Below are 26,134 nucleotides of genomic sequence, written 5' to 3'. Positions count from 1 at the left end.
AATTGCCTGTCACTTGAGCACTCCATCATGATCCCTGGCCAAAATCTCTGTCTCAGGCTTGCTGCAGTGCTCCAGTGAGTGCAAGCTAGAAGAAAAAAATCTCATGTTTGCGTTGCAGAACACCTCCGCTCGGTTTGCAATAAAGAACAGCACCTCCCAGTCGCGAACCATTTTAACTCCCCCTCCCATTCCTCAGACGACCTGTCCATCGTGGGCCTCCTGCAGTGCCACAATGGTGCCACCCAAAGAGTGCAGGAACAGCAACTCATATTCCGCTTGGGAACCCTGCAGCCCAATGGTATCGATGTGAAGTTCCCAAGCTTCAAAATCTCCCCTCCCCGACTGCATCCCAAAACGAGCCCAACTCATCCCCTCCCCCCACTGCATCCCAAAACCAGCCCAGCTTGTCCCGCCTCCCTAACCTGTTCTTCCTCTCACCTATCTCCTCCTCCCACGTCAAGCCGCACTTCCATTTCCTCCTGACTAACCTCATCCCGTTTGCTTGACCTGTCCGTCCTCCCTGGACTGACCTATCCTCTCCCGACCTTCCCACCGATACTCTCCTCTCCACCTATCTTCTTTTGTCTCCATCTTCGGTCCGCTTCCCCGTCTCTCTCCCTATTTATTTCGGAGCCCTCTCCCCAACACCCTCTCTGATGAACGGTCTAGGCCCGAAACGTCAGCTTTTGTGCTCCTGAGATGCTGCTTGGCCTGCTGTGTTCATCCAGCTTCACACTTTGTTATCTTGGATTCTCCAGCATCTGCAGTTCCCATTATCTCTGGATAAAGGAGAAGATAGGTGGAGAGGAGACAGACAGGTTAAAGAGGCGGTGGATGGAGCCAGTCAAGATGAGTGTACGTGGGGAGTTAGGGAGGGGATCGGTCAGTCCAGGGAGGACAAACAGACTAAGGGGGTGGGATGAGGCTGGTAGGTAGGAGATGGGGGTAGGGCTTGAGGTGGGAGAGTGGATAGGTGGGAGGAAGTACAGGTTAGGGAGGTGAGGATGAGCTGGGCTGGTTTTGGGATGTAGGTGGGGAGGGGAAATTTTGAAGCTTGTGAAATCCACACTGATACCATTAGGCTGCAGGGTTCCCAAGCAAAATAAGTGGTACTGTTCCTGCAAACTTTGGGTGCCATCGTTGTGGCACTGCAGGAGGCCCAGGATGGACAGTCCATCTGAGGATTGGGAGGGGTAGTTAAAATGGTTGGCAACTGGGAGGTGCAGTTGTTTAGTGTGAACCAAGCCTCCGCTTGGTTTCCCTGACGTAGAGGAGGACCACACAGATAGTGGGAACTGCCGATGCTGGGGAGTCTGAGATAACAAAGTGTAGAGCTGGATGAATCAAGGGCTATGGGGAGAGTACAGGGAAGTGGAGTTGAAATGCCCATCAGCCATGATTCAGATGCCAGAGTCGACTTGATGGCCCAAATGGCCTTACTTCCACTCCTCTGTCTTATGGTCTTATGAACACAACAAGCCAAGCAGCATCATCCAGCTCTACACCTGTTATCTCAGATTCTTTTGTGTCCGATTCCTGACAAAAGATCTGGACCAAAAACGTTAGCTTTCCTACTCCTCTGATGCTGCTCAGCCTGCTGTGCTCATTCAGCTCGACACCTTGTTATCATAGAGACAGCACATGTTAGGTGTCTTTGCTACATCAAGTTTTCTGAGTGTCATAACCTATATGACAATGTGTATCAGCTCTGAACTTATTTGTATGTTGAAGCCATTCATGTAATTTGCATGTGAATAAATTTACATTTGGACTCTGGTGAAATACAAAGAAACCTCGACTTGTTTGAAAATTAAATCGACAATTAATTCAGTCATATAATTGGCATAAAAATATAAGAAATTAATCCTACTCAAAATCTTGGAGATGTGTTTGTTTGGCATTAGGGTATTGAAGGTGGAGATGTGGTCAATAAGTAGGAGCTTGACGTAGATGCCCTTGTTATCTGGACGTTCCAGAGATGTGTGTAAAGCCAAAGAGAGGACATCGACGATGGATCTGCTGCATCAGTAGGTGAATTGCAGTGGATCAAGGTAATGTGGGAGGGTGGAGTTGATGTGACCCATGACCAACCTCTCAAAGCACTTCATAGTGATGAAAATGGATGTAAGAGCCACTGGGCAGCAGTCATTTGAGGCTTCTGGAAAAATTTTCTGACGTTCAGTGCGGGGATCTTAAAGCTTTAGCATGAACATCAGAAAATTGGAGAAGCCTCAAGCATATGAGCACAGGTAGCTGAGGGTAGGGAGGGCGGGAATTACAGAAATCAAAGAGGGCAAGACACAGAGAGAGAGAGAGAGACGGAGATCATAGTGAAGAAATGATTAGCCTGGTAGGCAGTGGAAAATACATGATTTTCCATGGAACATGCAGACATCTTCGAAAAACAGGACATTGAGTTTTCAAAGTTTTGGAAATTAGTGTTATAGTTGATTTAGAGTGAATCAAATTGCTGTTCACACCATTGCCATCACCTTGCCCTTGTCAAGACAGACATGGATAAAGTTCTCAAAGCTGATAGAAAATTGAAAGCACTGGCATCCTGTGACGATGGTACGTTTCCTTCCTTTAAAAATAATGCTTGCAGCTTAATTGGCATAATAAAGAGCACAGGGGCTCTGCTTGACACTGCCGCCTCACGGCACCAGCAACTTGGGTTCAATTCCACCCTTTGACTATCTGTGTGGAGTTTGCACATTCTTCATGTGTCCGCATGGGTTTTCTCTGGGTGCTCCAGTTTCCTCCCACAGTCAAAAGACATGCAAGGTCGGTGGATTGGCCATGCTAAATTTCCCAAGGTGTTCAGTGATGTGTAGGTTAGGTGAGTTATAGGTGGATGGGTCTCGGTGGGATGCTTTGAGGGGCAGTGTGGTTGTGTTGGACTGACGGACCTGTTTCCACACTGTAAGGATTCTCTGATTCATGATTCTATGATTTTACTGAGCACAAAGGTACAATATTAGCCCGTCATATTTGTCTCACCTCTTGACACATTGACAAGAAAGCTTTAATTTCAGTTTCTGTGCATTTTCAATGTGTCTGCTGCCTCTAACAAGGCTTGACTGTATCTCCTTCTCTAATGCACATCTCCTGTCCCCTAACAAGTAGAGGTGTCACTTGCTTTTCATTCAGTACCATCAGTAAAACAATAGCCTCCATATTATAAGATAATAAAATGTGAGGCTGGATGAACACAGCAGGCCAAGCAGCATCTCAGGAGCACAAAAGCTGACGTTTCGGGCCTAGACCCTTCATGAAGGGTCTAGGCCCGAAACGTCAGCTTTTGTGCTCCTGAGATGCTGCTTGGCCTGCTGTGTTCATCCAGCCTCACATTTTATTATCTTGGAATTCTCCAGCATCTGCAGTTCCCATTATCTCTGATACTATTTTAGCCTCCATATTCTATCCAGTGGCTTCTATTAACACTCACACACTGTTCTTTTTTTCCTCCAGGTATTGACCACTCATCATTTCTTATTCCTCTCCTCATCTCATCTCTCTCACATACGCTCTCTCGATCTCTCCTCTCCCTATTCTCCCCCAACACTTCACTCAGGCACAAACAGAAGTTCACAGTCACACTATGTTGCACATGCATATCCTATCCCTCATGCACAAACATACTATCCACACACACTGACCAAGGACAGACACACGTGGACAGACACACACGGACAGACACACACACACAGAGTCACGTTCTCACTCATTCATACTCCATACTGTCATACAATCATGCATGGTCTTGCACACATTCCGTGGCACACTTGCATGCCCTGTTCGCAGGATCTTTTGCTAATGTTCATACTCTCAACTACACACAGACACACACACACAAAACTCTCCCTCACACACTTGGGCTTACAAATTCACTTGCTCTCAAGCTCACTCGCTCTCACAGACACTCTCACTGCCTCATGCATGCTGTTACACTCGCTTTTGTGCTGACTCTCGTTTACACACTCTTGAGCACAGTCACTGGCGCACACATTCTGTCCTGCGCACGCTCACACTTTCGTGCACTGTCTTTGCACTCTTGAACACAATCATATGTTCACCTCTCTCTTGCACACAGTCAATTTGATTAGAGTATTCATTATTACATGTGCCGAGGTACAGTGAAAAGTTCTGTGATGCATGCAGTATAGACAGATCATACCATACAAGGTGCATTAGTGAAATGGAACATAATGACAGCAACAGAGAAGATGCACAGAGAGCAAGATCAAAATTAGATTTAAAATTTTCAAGTGTTCTATTCAGATGTCCAATAACAGTGGTGAAGAAGCTTTTCTGGGATCTGTTCACACATGAATACAAACTTTTTGACACCTTCCCTTCAGAAAAGGGTAGAAGAGAGTGTAATTGGCGGGTGAGAAAGACCTTTGATGATGTCAGTTGCTTTCCCGAGGCAGCAGGAAGTATAGGTGGAATGAATGAGTGGAAGGCTGATTTGCATGATGCACTGTGCTGTGTTCATGACTCTGGAGTCTGTTGTTTTCTTAGGAAGAACAGTTGCCAAACCATGCTATGATATGCATCCAGATAGGATGCTTTCTCTGGTACATCAATGAAAGTTGCCCTTTATATTTGAATTGCCTTAGCCTCCTGGGAAGTAGAGACATTGGTGTGCTTTTTTGCCCATTGCGACGATCTGGGTGGACCAGATTTTTCACAGTCATTGATGTGACTCCATTATGGCGTGTTAACCAGATCAACAATGTCATTAAAAATATCCTGAAGGAGGAGGACTGTAAGACGCAGCTCGATGTACACTTTGGTAAGATGAGTGATGAGGTCTTGCATCAAGTGTTCCGAGAGCTAGGCAGTGGATTAAATAGCAGAACCTCTAAAGTTGCAATTTCTGGATTATTCCTGGTGCCACATGCTGAGAAGGCAAGAAAAAGGGGAAGAAAACAGATGAATGCTTGGCTCAAGTGTTTGTGTTTGGGGAGGGATTTAGACACATGGATCTGAAGGACAATTTGTGGGGATGGTATATCCTCTACAAGTTGGCTGGTCTGCAGCTGAAGCAGAAAGGAACCAAAATCCTTGCACAAGGGTTTGCTAATGTTGTGAGGAATTTAAGCTGTCGGCCTCCAAGCAGTGGGCAATTGAAGAGCAGGTAATTCACTGAGGGGTGAGAAAATAATAATATAAAGATTATATTAGGGGATTTCAACTGCACAACATTAATTGAGATAACATAAAAGTTTGACTTGGGAAATAATTCTTTAAATACATTTGAGAGATTATTTAACATCACCATGTAGACGAGCTTGTAAGGGACGGTGCAATGCTGGACCTACTTCTGGGACACAAAGGCAGTGTTCAAGGTGACAGTGGCTAAGTGCTTTAGTGATAGTGAGCATGACAACAGACTTTTCAACATGGGAGAGGAGATCTGTTTCAAAAAAAATGTTTTTGGTTTGGGGTAAGGCATATTTGACTGAAACAAGGCAGGATCTGGGTGTAATATTTTGGGAAGTTAGTTGAGGGCGAATCTACAGCAGAAAAGGAACTGGGAGAGTAAAGGCCAGCTATGTTCCGTTTTGGGTGAAATTTATGGTCAACAAGCCTGGAGAACCCTGGATCTTGAGGAATGTTCAGGACATGTTTATGACAAGTGCAAAGGGAGCAAATGAATGGATGACTAGTGACGTATAAAAATGAAGTGTGAAGAAACGGTGGTGGCCAAGATTGGAAAGAATATCAAGATATTCTGCAGGCATATCAAGCAGGAGAATAACCAGGGAAAGAGTAGGGCCAATTAGAAACCGGGGTGTACGAAGGGTGATGGGGCAATCTGTGTTCAGAACTGAAGAGCATCGATACAGTCGACAAGTACCTCCCATCTGTCCTCCCTTCAAGGAGGAGCATTGATGTCTATAAATTAGGAAGATGCAGTGTGAAATTGAAATTATTGGCTGGTTTAAAAGTGAACAAATCCCCACGCCCATATGAGTTGTTTCCAAGACTGCTGTGGGAGAAGAGAAAGAAAATCTCTTCAGAGATAGTAGGAACTGCAGATGCTGGATAATCTGAAGAAACAAGGTGTAGAGCTGGATGAGTGCAGCAGGCCAAGCAGCATTAGAGGAACAGGACGGCTGATGTTTGGAATCTGGACCCTTCTTCAGAAATGGGGCAGGGGAAGGGGATTCTGAAATAAATATGGAGAGAGGGGGAGGCGGATTGAAGATGGATAGCTGAGAAGATAATTCGAGAGGAGACAGACAGTTCGAAGCGACGAGGATGAAACCAGTGAAGATGAGTGCTGGTGGGGCGTGAGAACATAGAACGATACAGCGCAGAACAGGCCCTTCGGGCTTTGTTGTTGCACCGACCAGTGAACTAATATAAGCCCACCCCGCTACACCAGCCCATCAGCACTCATCTGCTTACCCAAGGACTGTTTAAATGCCCCGAATGTGGCTGAGTGAACCACATTGGCCGGCAGGGCGATCCACGCCCTTACCACTCTCTGAGTAAAGAACCTGCCTCTGACATCTGTCTCAAATCTATTATCCCTGAATGTGTAGCTGTGCCCCTTTGTACAAGCTGAAGTCATCATCCTCGGAAAAAGACTCCCACTGCCCACCCTATCTAATCCACTGATCATCTTGTATGTCTCTATTAAATCCCCTCTTAACCTTCTTCTCTCCAATGAGAACAGACCCAAGTCCCTCAGCCTTTCTTCGTAAGACCTTCACTCCAGACCAGGCAACATCCTGGTAAATCTCCTCTGAACCTTTTCCAATGCTTCCACATCCTTCCTGTAATGGGGCGACCTGAACTGCATGCAGTATTTCAAGTAAGGCCGCACTAGCTACATCTTTTAATATACTAGCACAGAGTACATCAGGTCCCAGATACCTATCGACCTTTAACCCCATTAGTTTCCCGAGCACCTTTTCTCTGGTGATATTTCTTGTCTGCTTTTTGCTCTTGGTTCACTAAATATTTTTGAGATGGTATTTGTGCCTTTTGCTGTGAAGACTGACATAAAGTATTTATTTGTCTCATTTGCCATTTCCTGATTCCCCATTATTATTTTTGCAGCCTCCATTCTTTAAGGGATCTGCGTTCACTTTGACCTCTTCCTTCCTTTTCATTTGTTTAAATAAGCTCTTATTGTCGGTTTCTTTTCTATTTCTCGGCTTTGAAATCTTTCCTTATTTCTGGTTTCCCACTAACCTTGGGCACTGACTGTTGAATTGGCAGAACATTGGAGAGAATGCTGAGGATATGGAAGTTTTGGTCTGGTGAATAGTACTCGACATGGTGCAGTTGCCCCCACTCCTGCTCAGGTGTCTCCCAGTTGAAATGCCAAATGGGACCCTGCCCATGCTCTTCACAGCTGCCCTGCAGCATTCAATGGCTGGAGGCAGGACATGGGGCGCCCTCTTGGATGGAAGTTCTACCTTGTCGAACTCCTGGCCACTTAGAGCCCAGAAGAGTCTGAAGTTGCTGATGGCTGGATGGCAGGTCCCGGACTAGAGATGCGGAGTGGTCGAGGGTTGTTCGGGGTTGTTGAAACGTTGGATGAGAGTTTAAGGGCGTGAAGTGCCTTGGATCAGGCCAAGGGGCCTGTGGATGAGGATCCCCTACCAACTCAGTTTTTCGAGGCTGGATTGTGCATGTAAAGCTGACTGCCTTCCTGATTGACATCTATCTCCTTACGCAATAGAGGGGATCCCTTAAATTGCCATCAATTAGTCTCAGGAGGTCAAAGGATAGGCAGGCTGCTTGACAGTTCCCCAGAACTTCCACACATGTACACACAGTGCCCTCCAGATTTTATGTGTTTCTTCCCACCTTCGTATCTGTGGGATGGGGCTTTATAATGTATCTCATGCAGTGCTAAAACAAAGAAGTTATCCTGAACCTTGGAATAGGACTGGAATGATGCACCCAAATCTGGTGACTAAACTTCAAGAGTAATAATTTTGGTAATATTGAGTAATAATGATGAAATTTACCCAACCTGTTTTAGGATTGTGACATTTTATCAACAAATTTAGCTAATGCTATTTTCATTGGAGTACAGGGGATTAATAAGTAGTTAATGGAGACATAAAGGATTATGATTGGTTGGGGTAAGATAAACGTGGAGAGGCTGTGTTCCCATGGCTGGTGGATGATGTGACAAGGAGAAGGGAATGCATTCATGTTTTGGGGAAAAGATGCAGGGCGATGTCGAGGGGAATTTTTTTAAAGCAGTGAACGTTCATGGGCCAGGATCTCCCTGCCTGTGAAAGGGTTAGAAGCCGAGAAAATCATCGATTTCACTCAGATGAATGCATATCTCTGGGAGCTTCATTCCTCATAATTGCCATTAGATTTTATTTATGGAGGTTCTGTTGTATTTGGAGTGGTTCGATTGGCATTCGATGTTTTGACCATGTTTGCCAGATTTTGTTGGCATCATGTGAACTAAAATTGAATTGATACTTGTTTAACTACTAATTGTTTTTGGTAGACGCTGTAGAACATACCATGTGTATGACAAAAGAGCAAAATTATAAGAGAAATCTAGTTCAAAACCGAGGTAACAGAGCGCCTTTTTAAAATGAACAAGAATGTGTGATTAACACACTTCATAGCTGCAACCTAGTGTGATTTAAATGAATGCTGATTACCAGCAGTGAAATAGGGGTTGTAAGATCCACTATTTGAAACGAGTAAAGAGCCAATTAGTTTGTACTTTGGATTTGGATGTAGTGAGAATGCACATCGGTTGAAAGAGATGGATGTTTTAGTTTAAATTGTACTGAGTCCTGCTTCATAAATATAAAAGAGGGCTTCATAACATACAAAGCTACTGTTCGTCCATCATTGTTCTGCAGAAATTACTGAACCAAACGACAGAATATGACCAGCATCATAAGACCATAAGACATAGGAGTGGAAGTGAGGCCATTCGGCCCATCAAGTCCACTCTGCCATTTAAATCATGGCTGATGGGCATTTCAACACCACTTCCCTGCACTCTCCCCCTAGCCCTTGATTCCTTTTGGGATCAAGAATTTGTCGATCTCTGCCTGGAAGGCATCCAACGTCCTGGCCTCCACTGCAATCTGCGGCAATGAATTCACAAGTCCACCACTCTCTGGCTGAAGACGTGTCGTCTCATTTCAGTTTGAAATTTACCCCCTCTAATTTTAAGGCTGTGCCCACGGGTCCTAGTCTCCCCGCCTAACGGAAACAACTTCCTAGTGTCCACCCCTTCTAAACCATACATGATCACTGACGGTTCCCTAGTTAGATTTGACATCGTGCATTTGAGAAGGAAATGGCCTGTTTCCTTCATTCCAGAGTACTTTTGTGAATCATTGTATTTATTTCTAGGCCAAATACAGGAATTAATTTTATTTGATAGCTCAATAAGTTAAAACTGTAATCGAAGTTAGTTTGCTTCCTCCTTTGCAGTGGATCTGTTGGAGTTGCACACAGCGCAACGCGTCTTTGATCAACACAAATTGACACAAACCGAGCAACTTCTGAATGTGACTGAAGTAATCAACTGTTTAACGTCCATTTATGATGTTTTGGAACAAAACCACAAGGACTTGGTCAATGTGCCACTCTGTGTCGACATGTGTCTGAACTGGCTGCTGAACGTATTTGATACGTATGTATGATTTACACTTTAATGTCGTATGTTTAGATTCTCCTAAGGTGCATTTAAACTGCATCCGACGTATTGGATTTTGACATGTACATGATCCGTTCAGTGAATATGAAGATTGTCGACTGATTAAAATCAATCCTGGTATTGTTGACATAAGGTTTCAGGATGTTCTAATTTCATTTCACTTAAACAGATAAAGTAGTTGAAAGTTTTAGCGATTTTTGTTTTAAATCGTAAAATTGAAACTGATATACTTTGGAATCCATTTGGTCAGATCTGTACAGGATCATGTAGACATCTCGACACTCTGATTGTAATGCTCTTCACGGTGACAAATGTTAGTGCTGGAGAAAGACGTGTATAAAGTACACAATATGAACATCATCCAGTTAATGTCAAGGAATAAACGGCCAGATGTAGAATAAATTTTTATGTGACCCTCAATCTCGTAGAGTCATACAGCATAGAAACACCGTGTCTATGCTTCCCAACAAAATACACGAAGCTGCACTAATCTCATTTATCTGCACTTGTTCCACAGCCTACTTGACCGAGCATTTTAAATGCTCATCCCAGATGCTTTTTAAATGTTGAGAATACCTGCCTCAACTACCCTCTCAGGCAGCATGCTCCATACGTCTACCACTTTTTAGATGAAAAAGCTTTTCCTCAGACTTCCTCCAAAGCATTTAATCCTCACCGTAAACTTGTGCCATCTGGTCTTAGACACATGTGCCATGGAGAAAGGATTCTCACAATGTATTCTGCCCGTGCCTGTCATAATTTTCTTTGCCTCAATCAGATCCCAACCCCAACCTCAGCCTCCTCTGCTCCAAGGAAAACAAACCCAGCATACCAGTCTATCTCATAACTGAGACTTTTTAACCTCGCCAGTATCTTGAAGAGCATCAACTGTGCCATTGTGGTATTTTCCAGACTAATTGTCGTTCAGCTTATAGAACAGAGAACATAGAACAGTACAGCACAGAACAGGCCCTTCAGCCCACAATGTTGTGCCGACCATTGATCCTCATGTATGCACCCTCAAATTTCTGTGACCATATACATGTCCAGCAGTCTCTTAAATGACCCCAATGACCTTGCTTCCACAACTGCTGCTGGCAATGCATTCCATGCTCTCACAACTCTCTGCGTAAAGAACCTGCCTCTGACATCCCCTCTATACTTTCCACCAACCAGCTTAAAACTATGACCCCTCGTCCTAGCCATTTCTGCCCTGGGAAATAGTCTCTGGCTATCAACTCTATCTATGCCTCTCATTATCTTGTATACCTCAATTAGGTCCCCTCTCCTCCTCCTTTTCTCCAATGAAAAGAGACCGAGCTCAGTCAACCTCTCTTCATAAGATAAGCCCTCCAGTCCAGGCAGCATCCTGGTAAACCTCCTCTGAACCCTCTCCAAAGCATCCACATCTTTCCTATAATAGGGCGCCCAGAACTGGACGCAGTATTCCAAGTGCGGTCTAACCAAAGTTTTATAGAGCTCCAACAAGATCTCACGACTCTTAAACTCAATCCCCCTGTTAATGAAAGCCAAAACACCATATGCTTTCTGAACAACCCTGTCCACTTGGGTGGCCATTTTAAGGGATCTATGTATCTGCACACCAAGATCCCTCTGTTCCTCCACGCTGCCAAGAATCCTATCCTTAATCCTGTACTCAGCTTTCAAATTCGACCTTCCAAAATGCATCACCTCGCATTTATCCAGGTTGAACTCCATCTGCCACCTCTCAGCCCATCTCTGCATCCTGTCAATGTCCCGCTGCAGCCTACAACAGCCCTCTACACTGTCAACGACACCTCCGACCTTTGTGTCGTCTGCAAACTTGCTGACCCATCCTTCAATTCCCTCGTCCAAGTCATTAATAAAAATTACAAACAGTAGAGGCCCAAGGACAGAGCCCTGTGGAACTCCACTCACCACTGACTTCCAGGCAGAATATTTTCCTTCTACTACCACTCGCTGTCTTCTGTTGGCCAGCCAATTCTGTATCCAAGCAGCTAAGTTCCCCTGTATCCCATTCCTCCTGACCTTCTGAATGAGCCTACCATGGGGAACCTTATCAAATGCCTTACTGAAGTCCATATACACCACATCCACAGCTCGACCCTCATCAACCTTTCTAGTCACATCCTCAAAAAACTCAATAAGGTTTGTAAGGCATGACCTACCCCTCACAAAGCCGTGTTGACTGTATTTGATCAAGCCATGCTCTTCCAGATGATCATAAATCTTATCCCTCAGAATCCTTTCTAACACCTTGCAGACGACAGACGTGAGACTTACCGGTCGATAATTGCCGGGGATTTCCCTATTTCCTTTCTTGAAGAGAGGAATTACATTTGCCTCTCTCCAGTCCTCAGGTACGACTCCAGTGGAGAGCGAGGATGCAAAGATCTTCGCAAGTGGCGAAGCAATTGCATTTCTCGCTTCCCAAAGCAGCCGAGGACAAATCTGATCCGGGCCTGGCGACTTGTCAACCTTAATGTTTGACAAAATTTTCAGCACATCAGCTTCGCCTATCTCTATCCATTCCAGCATGCACACCTGCTCTTCAAAGGTTTCATTCACTACAAAGTTGGTTTCTTTCGTAAAGACAGAAGCAAAAAACTCATTTAGGGCTTCCCCTACCTCCTCAGGTTCCACACACAAGTTCCCTATGCTATCCCTGATCGGCCCTACTCTTTCTTTGACCATTCTCTTATTTCTCACGTAAGTGTAAAATGCCTTTGTGTTTTCCCGGATTCCTTCTGCCAAGCCTTTCTCGTGCCCCCTCCTGGCTCTCCTCAGACCATTTTTGAGCTCCTTCCTTGCCTGCATGTAATCCTCTCTAGCTGAACTTGAACCTAGCTTCCTCCACCTTATGTAAGCTACCTTTTTCCTTTTCACTAGAAGCTCCACCGCTCTCGTCATCCAAGGTTCCTTTATCTTACCCCTTCTTGCCTGTCTCAGAGGGACATATTTACTCATCACTCCCAACAACTGTTCCTTAAACCATCTCCACATGTCGATAGTTCCCTTACCATGGAACAACTGCTCCCAGTCCATGCTTCCTAACTCATGTCTAATCGCATCATAGTTTCCTCTTCCCCAATTAAATATCCTCCCATTCTGTCTAATCCTCTCCTTCTCCATAGCTATGCAGAATGTGAGGCAGTTCTGGTCACTATCACCAAAATGCTCTCCCACCACAAGATCTGATACCTGCCCTGGCTCGTTTCCGAGCACCAAGTCTAGAATGGCCTCTCCCCTCGTCGGCCTGTCAACGTACTGCGTTAGGAAACCCTCCTGAACACACCTTACAAAAACAGCTCCATTCAAATCTTCTGCTCGAAGGAGGTTCCAATCAATATTAGGCAAGTTAAAGTCACCCATTACAACAACCCTACTGCGTGCACACTTCTCCAAAATCTGTCGACCTATGCTTTCTTCAATCTCCCTGCTGCTATTGGGGGGCCTGTAGTAAACCCCTAACGAGGTGACTACTCCCTTGCTGTTCCTAATTTCCACCCATACTGACTCAGTAGGCAGATCTTCCTCGACAATGGAAGCTTCTGTAGCTGTGATATATCTCTGATTAGTAGTGCTACACCCCCTCCTCTTTTTCCCCCCTCCCTATTCTTTTTAAATGTTCTAAACCCTGGAACATCCAGCAACCATTCCTGCCCATGAGAAACCCATGTCTCTGTTATGGCCACAACATCATAGCACCAGGTACTGATCCATGCTCTAAGTTCATCACTTTTATTCCTGATACTCCTTGCATTAAAGCAAACACACTTTAACCGATCCCTTGGTTCCTTCCCAGGAAAATCCTTCCCACTAGCTGGTCTACCTCTTGCTACTGCCTCACCTGCATCAACGCTCACCTCTGGTATACAGCTCAGGTTCCCACCCCCCTGCCATACTAGTTTAAACCCTCTCGAACTACTCGAGCAAACCTTCCACCCAGGACATTGGTCCCCTTCCAGTTCAGATGCAACCCGTCCTTCTTGTACAGGTCCCACCTTCCCCAGAAGGCATCCCAATTATCTACATATCTGAAGCCCTCCCTCCTACACCAGCTGCGTAGCCACGTGTTCAGCTGCGCCCGCTCCCTGTTCCTCACCTCGCTATCTCGTGGCACCGGTAGTAAACCAGAGAACACTACTCTGTTCGTCCTGCTCTGCAGCTTCCATCCTAACTCCCTGAAATCACTTTTTATATCCTCAAACCTATTTCTGGCTATATCGTTTGTGCCAATATGTAACACGATTTCTGGCTGTTCGCCCTCCCCTTTTAGAACTTTATACACCCGATCGGAGACGTCCCGGACCCTGGCACCAGGGAGGCAACATACCTTCCGGGAATCCCGATCTTGCCCACAAAATCTCCTGTCGATTCCCCTAACTATCGAGTCCCCTACCACGAGTACTTTTCTATTCTGCCCCCTTCCCTTCTTTGCCACAGTGTCAGGCTCAGTGCCAGAGAACTGACTACTATGGCTTTCCTCTGGTAGGTCATCCCCCCCAGCAGTATCCAAAACGGTATACTTATTGCTGACGGGAATGCCCACAGGGGATCTCTGCACTGTCTGTCTGTCCCCTTTCCTCCCCCTAACTGTAACCCATCTATCCTCGTCCTGAGCCTTAGGAGTGACCAACTCCCGATAACTCCTCTCAATTACCCCCCCTGCCTCCCGAATGATCCATAGTTCATCCAGCTCCAGCTCCATTTCCCTAACACGGTTTTCAAGGAGCTGTAGCTGGGTGCACTTCCCGCAGATGTAGCCAGCGGAGACGTGTGCCACATCTCCCAACTGCCACATTCTGCAGGAGGAGCAAGCAACTGCCCTAGCATCCATACCCCACTTATCTGAACACCTAGTCAGATTGTTTAGTAAACTCCATTTAGGAATAATGTTATGCACTTCACTTGGAAATGTATTAGGACTGTGACAGTATATTGGGGAATCCTTGCAAGCGGAGAGAATTTTATTTTCTTTCAGTCCAGGCTGGATACAATTCTAGGACTTGGCAATGGACGTCCAGAGTTAAACTTTCGGTGTCCTGCTATCCACCCCAATCACCTTGAATTTACCGTTAATATAAAATTGCGCTTTGTCTGCATGAGATGTGTTCCAATATTAAATCGTTATTGCGACTGTCAATTTTGACATTCTTCATTAGGTGCGTACCCTTCATATTGATAGCAGCTCAAGCTGCTTCAGGATGTCAAAACCAAAATGTTGCCTTTTCCAGGGAAATTGTAGATATTGAGCTGAAATTCTCGCTAGGGAGCACTGAACGACATGCACTATTTCTCAGTACCACCCTCATTAGTACTTATTCGCTTTTTCTACCTGCCAGACAGAAACTGGATGCTCCGAATTAACGACATGAAATTCTGATTGGGTGTGTGGTGCTTCCACATTGCTCAATGCTCCTCTGCACCTCCAACTTGGGCACTAGTCCGCAGCATCTGCAGCCACACCCATCAGGAGCACCCCATGTCCACAGTTTTGACATGTGACATGTTCCAGCCTCAGCACATCATGGCACATCACAGATCTGCTTTCAGTACTCTTCTGTACTTCATTGCTGCATTCTGGATTGCAGCAGCCCCCCTCATTGCAGTGCTACTGCCAGGGCACTTTTGGATGCAGGAACAGGCACCCATTCGTGTATTGGGCCACGTTACACATCAGGACACGTTGCTTGAGCTCTCAACTCTCATTGTGTCCCTGCATGAATGCTAACAGCTCCTCTGCCTTGTCTTCATTTGCCTTGTCTTCTTAAGGTTTGATTCTCCGCCACATCTAACAGACTCATAACGCTACTATGTTGATTAACTTTTTAGCATCGAGACCAAGCCAGACAGCTTGTCATGCTTGTCAGCAGTCATCAATCAAAAGAGTGGATGTGTTGCCGTTCAGCACCGTGATATGTTGATCTCACACCTGCAGTATGTGCCAGCTGCAGAAGCACAGAAGGCATTGCATTGTCTCCAACCACATGGTCATGCTTCAGGTTCCGAGGGGAATGGTCTCCAGTCAAGGGAGGCACTTTCAGGCAGCAGATCTAGGTAACTCCAGGGCATTGTATGATATCACTCGAGGGGCTTGGATGCAATCAGTTGGCTGCTCAGAATGACCATGGTCAGGACACTGTCGTCATAGGTTGTGAGAAGTCAAACATTAGACACCTCAGTATCTGTGTTGGCTCTTTCTGCCCTACTGTGGGCTGTTTTTCCTGGAATGAAACAAAGGGAGGAATTGAGTGAGATGAAATGAGCTGGTGCATTTGTTAGTGCTCATGTATGTTTGGGAAGGGAGGTGAGGTCTCCTGGGTGAGAGCAAGAGGCACAGAGAACATACAGGATTAATAGCCTTGGGGCCTCAAGTAGACGAGAGCAAGCGAAGACAGACATTGAATGCTTTGGTGAGAATGGTATTCCATGAGCTGTGCTGAAGGGTGGTGCAGAATTAGAGAGAGTGTGAATGTGAGGTAGCACAGACCAATGAGGATCCTCTTCCATTGGAGCAGAGGTCACTGATCCTGCAGCACTGCTGTATGGTTCTTTTGGTGGTTGAGACTGCATTGACACTGGACAGCCTCAGATGAGTCTGGCCGAATATTGTGTTGTGGCCTCCTGTGCTTGTTCTTGGGAAAGAGGACAGTCCTCCACTGCACCAGTCCATCCACCAGGACCTCCAGGTCCCTAACTGTAAATAAGGTGCTAATTTCCCCTTTCCTGCCCTGTCTGGGACAAATGCTATGAACTGTACAAGGCAGTTCTGGATTCTGGGTATTTTACTGGTTCACAATAGCCTTTAAACATGGCACTAGTGCCAGTAATACCGGGATGTTTCAGTGGTGGCAAACACGTGCAGTTACGATGAGTGTAGAACTAACTAGCGTCGGCTGAGGGAGGCACTATAGGAGCATTGTTGCTAGTTATTGAATATGTTTGCAACAACAGAGTGGGAAAATTTGTTACGTCTTTTGGAGAGATACTGTCCTTGCAGTGCAATAAAAATAACACTGAACTAACATTCCAGTGTTTTAGACCTTCAGATTTCAGAACAGATTTAGACCATTCAGCCCATTGAGTGGGATCTGTCATTCTCAACCTCCTGTGTCCTCACTAAGCAAGAACATATCTATCTATGCCTGAAATCAACTCTGACTTGGCCTCCACAGCTTTCTGCATCAATGAGTTTCACAGATTCACAACTTTCTGACTGAAGAAATTCCTCCTCACCTCCATCCTGAAAGGTGGTCCCTTTGACTCTGAGGCTGTGCCCTCAGGTCCTGGTCTCTCCTACTCGTGGAAACATCATCTCCATGTCCACTCTATCCAGGCCTGACTGACCTTCAGTGTGACCGCCTCCGTCCTTCTAAACTCCATCGAGTACAGACCCAGAGTTCTCAGCCACTCCTCACGTGACAGTGCCTTCATCCCCAGGATTATGTTTGAGAACCTCCTCTAGACCCTGACAAAGGCCAGCACATCCATCCTTAGATAGATGGCCAAAAACTGCTCTTAATATTCCAAATGCAAGATAACCAGAGCCTTACACAGCCTCAGCAATACATCTCTGCTCTTATATTTTTGCCGTCTTGAAATGAATGCTGATATTGCATTTGCCTTCCCAACTGCCAACTGAACCTGCATGTTAAAAGAATCCTGAACTGGGGCATCTTTGTGCTTCAGATTTCTGAAGCCTTTCCCCATTTAGAAAATAGTCTATGCCTGTACTTGCCCATCTCTACAGACTCTCTGTGACCTCCCCACTTCCTCAACACTACTTGCCTCTCCACCTATCGAAATGTCATCTGCAGACTTAGCAACAACGCCCTGTGGACAACAATACCATCAGTTCCTTTGTCGAGATTGCTAATGTATAACGTGAATGGCTGTAGTCTGATCTCTGATGAGTGTGGAACTCCTGTCGTTGCTGGCTGCCATCCTGCAAAAGACCCTTTTATTGCCACTCTCTGCATTCTGCCAGTTATCCGATCCTCTGTCCATGCCAGTACCTACTTCCAAACACCATAAGCTCATTTTTTATTTTGAAGACTCCTGTGTGTCACCTTGCCAAAAGCTTTCTGGAATTCCAAATAGATAAAGTTCAATGGCTCTCTTTGGTTTTGACTCACTGGTTACATTCCCAAAGAATCTAACAGAGACCTTCCCTTGACAAAGTTGTGTTTTCTCAGCCTAATTTACCATGTAATTCCACGTATTGCCATGTGCTTCCAAGCATTGTCTGGTCTCATCCTTAATAATAGACTCTGAAATCTGACCCAATGACCAGCGCCAGGCTAACAGGTCTGTAATTTCTCATCTTTTGCCTCCCTCCATTTTAAACAGGGGTGTTATATTTGCCATTTTGCACTCCTTTGGGACCCACCCTGACTCCAGTAATTCCTGAAAGATCACCAATGGTCTTCTCACTTATCTCCTTCAGAACTCTGGGGGACAGTCCATCTGGTCCATGTAATTTACCATCTTCTCGGAATTATAGAATTCCTACAGAGCGGAAAGAGGCCATTGGGTCTGCACCACCTCCGCAAAGAACATCCCACCAAGACCCAGCCCTGTACTGTTTCCCGGCAAGCTCACATTTGCCACGGCTGATCCACCTTGCCTGCACATCTTTGGACTGTGGATGGAAATCAGAGCACCTGGCGGAGACACGTGCAGACATGGAGAGAATGTACAAATTCCACACAGACCCTTCAGCTTCCCCTGTACCTTCTCCTTAGTGATGGCCACCACACTCACTTCTGCTTCAGACTCCCTTAAAGTTCTACTACTGGTGCCTTCCAACCTGAAGACTGATGCAAAATACTTGTTCAGTTCCTCTGCCATTTCTTTGTTTCCCAACACTACTTATTTGGCCCCTCTTGAAATTTTCTTTGCATTTTCAGGGGTGTTTACAATAACAATATCTACGTTATAGTGTTGACAAATGGATTGTTTAGATCATCACAGAAACAATAAGCAAAATTCGTCAGTATTCTCATTTAACAATTTTATATATATTAATATCACAGTCAATGCATTTCCATCAGGTAAGCGCGTAGCTGGAACTTTCTAACCCGGCAGTTTTCACTTTTTTCTGTTCTTAACAAGAATACCTATTTATTACAACAGCATAGATTCTAGCTACAGACAGATATTTACAAACATTGGACATATATCTGTATGAATTAAAACTGTAAACCCCCTGTCAACTCATCTTCCTGCAGACAAACATGGAGTGGAGATGGATAAACCATGGATATTATAGGTGGAAAAAAATGCGAACTAAGTCCTAACTAAGTGGTCCCGGTTCACAGGATTTGCCAAGATGATCTTGAGAATGAAAAACAAATGAATAAATATCGCAGAGTGACTTATTATCTATTAAAGCATGTGTTGATGATATGGCATTGCTGTGATCATAAAATAGAACATTGCCCAATTTCCTATCAGCATTACGATAGTTTTCATTTGTATTCTCCATGTCGGGAACATATTTATTTGGTACTTTACTGACTAAGCGACCCTCGCTCATCTACAGTGTTCGGTTGCAAACAGCCAATATTTTATTATTCTAATTGAGTAACCATGGTTTGGAATTTTGTCATAGGAAATGTATTTCACTTATGTTACTCTGCGTAATTGTAGCCAATCCTCCATTGGCAAAGAAACACAACTACAGAAGTTAATAAAAGAAAGAAGTGCATTTATGTAGCACATTTTATGGTCTCAGGCATAAAAAGTACTTTATAGGCAGCTAAACTACCTTTGAAATGTCGTCACTGATGTAGCATAAGACAATGTGTAGTGTTTAAAATAGTCAGAAGTAAAGAAATATGAAATGCAGTAATAATAAAAATAGTGAAAAAATATGAAATTATGAATGTGAAGAAATATAAAATCTCCAGTCCCTTGCGAGTGGAGACATAGAATCAGGAGATGCAGAGTCAGTATGGAGCCTACCAGGGAGGAGGCCATTCTGGATCTGGTGTTGTGCAACCAACCGGATTTGATCAGGGACCTCGAAGTAAAGGAGCCATGAGGAGGTAGTGACCATAATACAATAATTTTTGATCTGCAATTTGAGAGGGAGAAGGGAGAATTGGAAGTGTCAGTATTGTAGGAACTAGGGAGCTATGAGGGAGGAGCTGGCCAAAGTTCAATGGTTCAATACCCTCGCCGGGATGGCAGTGAAACAACAATGGCAGGTATTTCTGGATATAATGCAAAAGATGCAGGATCAGTTCATTCCAAGGAGGAAAAAAGATCCTAAGGGGAGGCAGGGATGGCCGTGGCTGACGAGAGAAGTTAAGGACTCTATAAAGATAAAAGAGAAGTAGTATAACCGAGCAAAGATTAGCGGGAAGCCGGAGGACTGGGAAGCTTTTAAAGAGCAACAGAAGACAACTGAAAATGCAATATGCAAAGAAAAAAATGAGGTATGAGGGAAAACTGGCCAAAAATATAAAGGAGGATAGTAAAAGTTTTTTTTAGGTGTGTGGAAAAAAAATGGTTAAGACTAAAATTGAGCCCTTGAAGACAGAAACGAGTGAATTTATTTAATGGAAACAAGGAAATGGCAGAAGAGTTGAAAAGGTACTTTGGATCTGTCTTCACGAGGCAAGACACAAGCAATCTCCCAGATGTAATCGTGGCTGAAAGACCTAGGGTAATGGATGAACTGAAGGATATTTATATTAGGCAAGAAATGGTGTTGGATAGACTGTTGGGTCTGAAGGCTGATACGTCCTGATGGTCTGCATCCCAGGGTACTTAAGGAGGTGGCTCTAGAAATTGTGAACACATTGGTAATCATTTTCCAATGTTCTCTAGATTCAGGATCAGTTCCTGCGGATTGGAGGGTGGCTAATGTTGTCCCACTTTTCAAGAAAGGAGGGAGAGAGAAAATGGAAATTATCGACCGGTTAGCCAGACGTCAGTGGTGGGAAAGAATTATAAAATTAAATTGCGACTCATTTGGACAGCAGCAACAGGATAGGTCAGAGTCAGCATGGATTTCCGAAGGGGAAATTGTGCTTGACTTATCTTCTGGAATTTTTTGGCAACGTAACTATGAAAATGGACGAGGGAAAACTCGTGGATGTAGTCTACCTGGACTTTCAGAAAGCCTTTGATAAAGTCCCACTTAGGAGATTAGTGAGCAAAATTCGGGCACATGGTATTGTGGGCAAAATACCGACTTTGGTTGTAAACTGGCTGTCTGACAGGAAGCAAAGACTAGTGATAAACGGGTCCCTTTCAGAATGGCAGGTGGTGACCAGTGGGGTACCACAAGGTTCGGTGCTGGGACAGCAGCTGTTTACAATATACATTAATGATATAGATGAAGGCATGAAAAGTAATGTTAGCAAATTTGCCAATGACACAAAGCTGGGTGGCAGTGTGAAATATGAGGAGGATGTTATGAGAATACAGGGTGACTTCGACAGGCTAGGTGAGTGGACGGATGCATGACAGATGCTGTTTAATGTGGATAAATGTGTGGTTATCCACTTTGGTGACAAGAACAAGAAGGCAGATTACTATCGAAATGGAGTCAAGTTAGGTCAAGGGGAAGTACAACGAGATGCAGGTGTTCTTGTACATCAGTCAATGAACGCAAGCATGCAGGTACAGCAGGCAGTGAAGAAAGCCAATGGCATGCTGGCCTTCAAGAGGAATTGAGTATAGGAGCAAAGAGGTCCATCTGCAGCTGTACCGGGACATGGCTTCGAAGGATGAGAAGGGGTCTGATTGAGACGTATAAGATTATGAAAGGATGAGACACTCTGGAGGCAGGAAGCATGTTTCTGCTGATGATTGAGTCCAGAACCAGAGGACACAGTATAAAAATAAGGGATAGGGCATTTAGAACAGAGTTGAGGGAAAACTTCTTCACCCAGAGAGTGGTGGATATATGGAATGCTCTGCCCCAGAAGGCAGTGGAGGGCAAGTCTCTGGACACTTTCAAGAAGAGATAGATACAGCTTTTAAAGATAGTGGAATCAAGGGTTATGGAGATAAGGCAGGGACAGGATACTGATTGTGGATGATCAGCCATGATTATAATGAATGGTGGTGCTGGCTCGAAGGGCTGAATGGCCTTATCCTGCCCCTGTTGTCTATTGTAAAAGTTAATTGTATAAGAATGATTAAGACGATCCCTTTATGTATGGTGTTGGCAGCTTGTTCAGATAGGGAAAACAACATGGCTGATCTTGATTCCGCTCCTATTTGTTACACAGAAGCCTCTTCGAGCAATAATTCTTGAATGTTGATGGGACGTTGAAACACAGGTAGATTATCGTGATCACTTGTTGAAAATGGATAGCAGCTAGTAGTTCTCTTTCCTCTCAACCACTGACCAGTAGGCAATGGTCAAACAGTGCATAACCCAGAGATCACAAGCTCCCCTGAGACATGATGTCAGTTGAGTCTCATGAATAACTACCTGCAGATGGACTATCTGTAGATTAAACATGGTATTAAATCTCACATATACTGCTCTCAACCATTTTAATCAAAGTGTTATCACTCGTTGCATCGAAACAGATCACACAAACTGAAATGGCATATGCACAAATACCAACTTACAAGTTCTATATCGTGGCATTTTGTTCAAAGTTGTATTTATTAAATGAAAGGGTGGAGTATAATCTTCACAAATCATATTAAGATGCTGTAGAAATCTATGGAAGTGAGAAATTTGTTTTTTGATTCAATACATGTCTGACAAATGACAATTCAAAGAGATCTTTGTTTCAGCTCGAGTGGGTCGCGGAGTCGTCCTCATTAGGGGCATTTAAGTGACTATTAGACAGGCATATGGATGGTAATATAAGATAGGGGTGGAGGTTTGATAGACCTGAGGTTTCGGGTAAAAGTTCGGCACAACATTGTGGGCTGAAGGGCCTGTACTGTTCGATGTTCTATGTATGTTATGCTGTATTCAAATAAGTAAAGTCAGTCATGACATTCTGCAACTTCCTTTTCCAGGGGTATGAGTGGAAGAATCAGAGTGCTTTCTTTGAAAATTGGCTTGACGTGACTCTTCAAGGATCATCTGGAGGAAAAATACAAGTGTCAGTACTAAATCTATCATTGCTGATACACATGTAAATTGTAGATTTAACTGTATGTAAACTTTGTTGAACAAACTCGCACACTCAATAAACTGACAAAAATTATACACCAGATGTTTACTGTATTCTCATAATCTCTGTGATGTCTGGTGAGGGTGCAAGTGAGAAGGCTCCCTGCCAGTAAGTTTTAGTTAAGGCAAAGTTGCTTCATTACTGAAGTTATTTATACTGTAAATGAAGGAGAACAGTGATGCATATATCCTGTGCATTATGTTCCTATTATTGAGTGTGTGTTTTTTTGTGCGTGTGCACCTATTGATCAACTGGAATTTTTGATTACTCAGCACATTCCTGGTACCACGGGTGCTGTTGAACAAAAGGTTTGCTGTATTAGTATATTTCTGTAATTAGTCATTACCACTATGAATGTTAAGTCATAACTTGGTCTGTGCAGAATCTGCACAGTGCATTCCTGCAAGATAAATGATGCTATTGTTTCTCAAAGACACTAACCTTAGCAGCTGTTTTTGTTCCCAATCATGTTTTCATCATTAGAATACTGGGAAAAATATTCAGAAGTGTGGTATGACTCAAGTGCTCACTTGCAGCAGTGGTAACACTTAGTGTGAGGTTATGTTTTTGCCCATTTGTTGTGCTGTTTGTCAACAATGTATCTCACAAACTAATGGGCATATTTCATTGAAAGCTGGTACGTATGGGTATGGTCCAAGGAAGAACTGATTAGTTTTTGACAGATCCAGATTTATTTCTCTATTTTTTTAAAGCATCAGTTAAAATCGGTCGGATAGGCAAATGATCATCTTTCTGGAATATTGTTGATTGATTTAGAATGTTGTGGATTGTGTCAGCCCTGACAGTAGAATTTGTCCAAACTATCAAAATATGAGCAGATTTTTGAGAGCAGATTATCAAATTGGCCTGAAGCTTTCTCAGTGAGATGGAAGCTTTTAATAAAAAGGATTTATTTTGTCGGCCTTGCTTTTACAAAGAATCAGTCAAGTGGAGAAATGCCTCCAAGAAAAGCTGTGTCATTATAGACTCATGGATGTTTGTTGCACAGGAGGAGGCCGTGTGGTCTGTAGTTCCTGCACTACTCAACAAAGATCTGTCCACATTGAACTCACATGGCATTGATTTCCTTTTTGACTGTTTGGCCCATAGCCTTGGAGCCTACGGCAACACAAGTGAACATCTAAATACTGCTTAAATATTCAGACACTTTCTGAATCAGTCACAGTTTCAGTCAGTGAGCTCAGGACTCCCACCACACTGGGGTAAATAGGTTCTCCTCAACTCCCCTCCCCTGTCTACGAATGGAAAAAGCAACTTCCAGTTATCCTTTCTATGCCCTTCAAAATCTTAAACACCTTTACCAGGTCCCCTTGTCTGCTCCACTCTTGGCATCGGTCAGTTGGGCAGGTCAGTGGCAAATTGATATAGCCTGAAGAAGGAATAAGATAAGAGAGTACTTCATGTGGCAAAGCCTGTCATGCCCGATGGAGGACAGCAACGGCCGTCAGCAGTGAAGTCCACTGGCAAGGATGGGCGGGCCTGAGCCCAGCACAGGGGAATACAAGCCGTCACTGTGGAGCCCTCGTTCATTGTGTCTGCAAACTCGTGGCTTCAGAAAGGACTGTAATGTTTGACTTTTTAAACTTTTGTTTTTATTTTTCTACTGTTATATTAAGAAGACTGTCGTGCTGAACTTGTTAACTTATTCATTTATTTTTCCTGACATAGAACATGGAATGGTACAGCACAGTACAGGCCCTTCGGCCCACGATGTTGTACCGAACTTTTACCCTCATCCTAAGGTCTATCTAACCTCCACTCCTACCTTATACTGTCATTCATGTGCTTGACTAATAGCCGATTAAATGCCCCTAATGAGGCTGACTCCACTCCCCTCTCCAGCATTGCATTCCACTCCCCTACGACTCTGAGTAAAGAAGGATGGATAAATTTTCTACATCTGCATCTAAAATTTCGTACCGAGGTACTTTGTACCTGAGATGGCACCGTCTGAGGTGACATTGTACTCTTGTACCCTGTATTGAATACATGCGATAATAAAACCTAAATCTAAATCTAATGCATAGCAGGACACTGGGAAGCTTAGAGGAGAAAAGGGATCCTGGGGTACTTGTTCATAAATTCCTGAAGGGGTCAGGTCAGGCTAGTAAGGGTTGTTACAAAGACATATAGGACATCTCCCTTTATCAGTCGTGGCATAGATTGTAAGAGTCGGGAGGTCACTTTGGAGCTGTTTAAAAGTTTGATTAGGCCACAGCTGGAGTCACGTGTGGAGTTTTGGTCACCACCCATTAGGAAGGATGTGATTGCACTGGAGGGAATGAAAAGGATGTTGCATGTGTTGGAGCATTTTAGCTGTGAAGAAAGGCTGGAAAAATTCAGATTATTTTCTGTGAAGCAGAGAACGTTTGGCGGGGTGAGTGGAGGTCCTGATAGAGGCATAGAAGATTATGAGAGGTATAGATAGGTTGAGTAGAAAGCATTGTTCCCCTTAGTTAAAGCATCAATAACAACAGGGCACAATTTTAAAGAGAAAGACGGGAAGTTTAGAGGAGCTTTGCGGAAAATCATTTTCATCTAGAGTGTGGTAAAGGTCTGGAATGCATTGCCTGGGAGGGAAATTGAAACAGGAAACCGTACAACCTTTGAAAAGTACTTGGATGAGCACTTGTAATGTCATAATATTTTTGAGAATGGTCTAGTGTGTAAAAATGGGACTAGTATATGTCGCAGTGTATTTTTAGAGGTACAGCCTTAGTGGGCTGTAGGACCTCTTCTGTACTCTATGATTCCATGAGAACCCCCAGCCCAGGCAGCATCTTGGTTTTTTCAGTAATCTCCAGGATCACACCCTTCATAGTGTGATCCCTTGCCTTGTTAGCCCTCCCGAGTTCGTTAGCTCACACTTTTCCTGGTTGAGTTCCAATTGCTGTGTCCCGCTGACCAGTCTGTTGATCTCCTCCTGAAGTTTATTCTTCCTGTCTGTCAACCAATTTGCCAATTTGCCTTTGATCCCATGGCTGTTATTTACATGACCATTCCACCGATATCCTCCTCACTGAATTAGTGATTTGCTAGCGACACGGTCATACAAATTGTGTTTAAGCCCAAATGAAGAATATACATGACAAACTTCAAGGGTCCTTGTGGCAAGCCCTGCACAACCCCACTGAAAGCAAACATCCTGTCAAATAGATATCCCTCTACCATCAATCACCCTGTGCTCTCTGCCTCAGCCAGTTTTGGCTCCAGTGTGCCTCTTTGCCTTTGATCCCGTTGACTGTTGCTTTCTTGATCAGTCTGCCAAGGGGGACTT

The 26,134-nt window shown here is 44.2% G+C and overlaps 2 protein-coding genes across 2 annotated transcripts in view; both read left to right on the top strand.

Annotated features, from left to right (window-relative positions):
* The window catches only part of LOC132207626 (complement C5-like), a 261,625-nt gene that overhangs the window by 28,637 nt on the left and 206,854 nt on the right, over positions 1 to 26,134 (top strand). Inside the window, exon 4 of the mRNA XM_059643569.1 lies at positions 9,448 to 9,649. Coding sequence (XP_059499552.1) covers positions 9,448 to 9,487 — 40 coding nt within the window. The 3' untranslated portion in view covers positions 9,488 to 9,649. The remainder of the gene's footprint in view (positions 1 to 9,447; positions 9,650 to 26,134) is intronic.
* LOC132207621 (utrophin-like) overlaps positions 19,867 to 26,134 on the top strand; it is a 75,692-nt gene continuing 69,424 nt past the window's right edge. Inside the window, exons 1-2 of the mRNA XM_059643561.1 lie at positions 19,867 to 19,890; positions 22,740 to 22,764. Of these exons, the coding sequence (XP_059499544.1) occupies positions 19,867 to 19,890; positions 22,740 to 22,764 (49 nt within the window). The remainder of the gene's footprint in view (positions 19,891 to 22,739; positions 22,765 to 26,134) is intronic.

This window comes from Stegostoma tigrinum, unplaced genomic scaffold (genome assembly GCF_030684315.1).
Source record: "Stegostoma tigrinum isolate sSteTig4 unplaced genomic scaffold, sSteTig4.hap1 scaffold_112, whole genome shotgun sequence".
Taxonomy (NCBI): Eukaryota; Metazoa; Chordata; class Chondrichthyes; order Orectolobiformes; family Stegostomatidae; genus Stegostoma; species Stegostoma tigrinum.
This window is presented reverse-complemented; position numbering and strand designations above follow the sequence as displayed.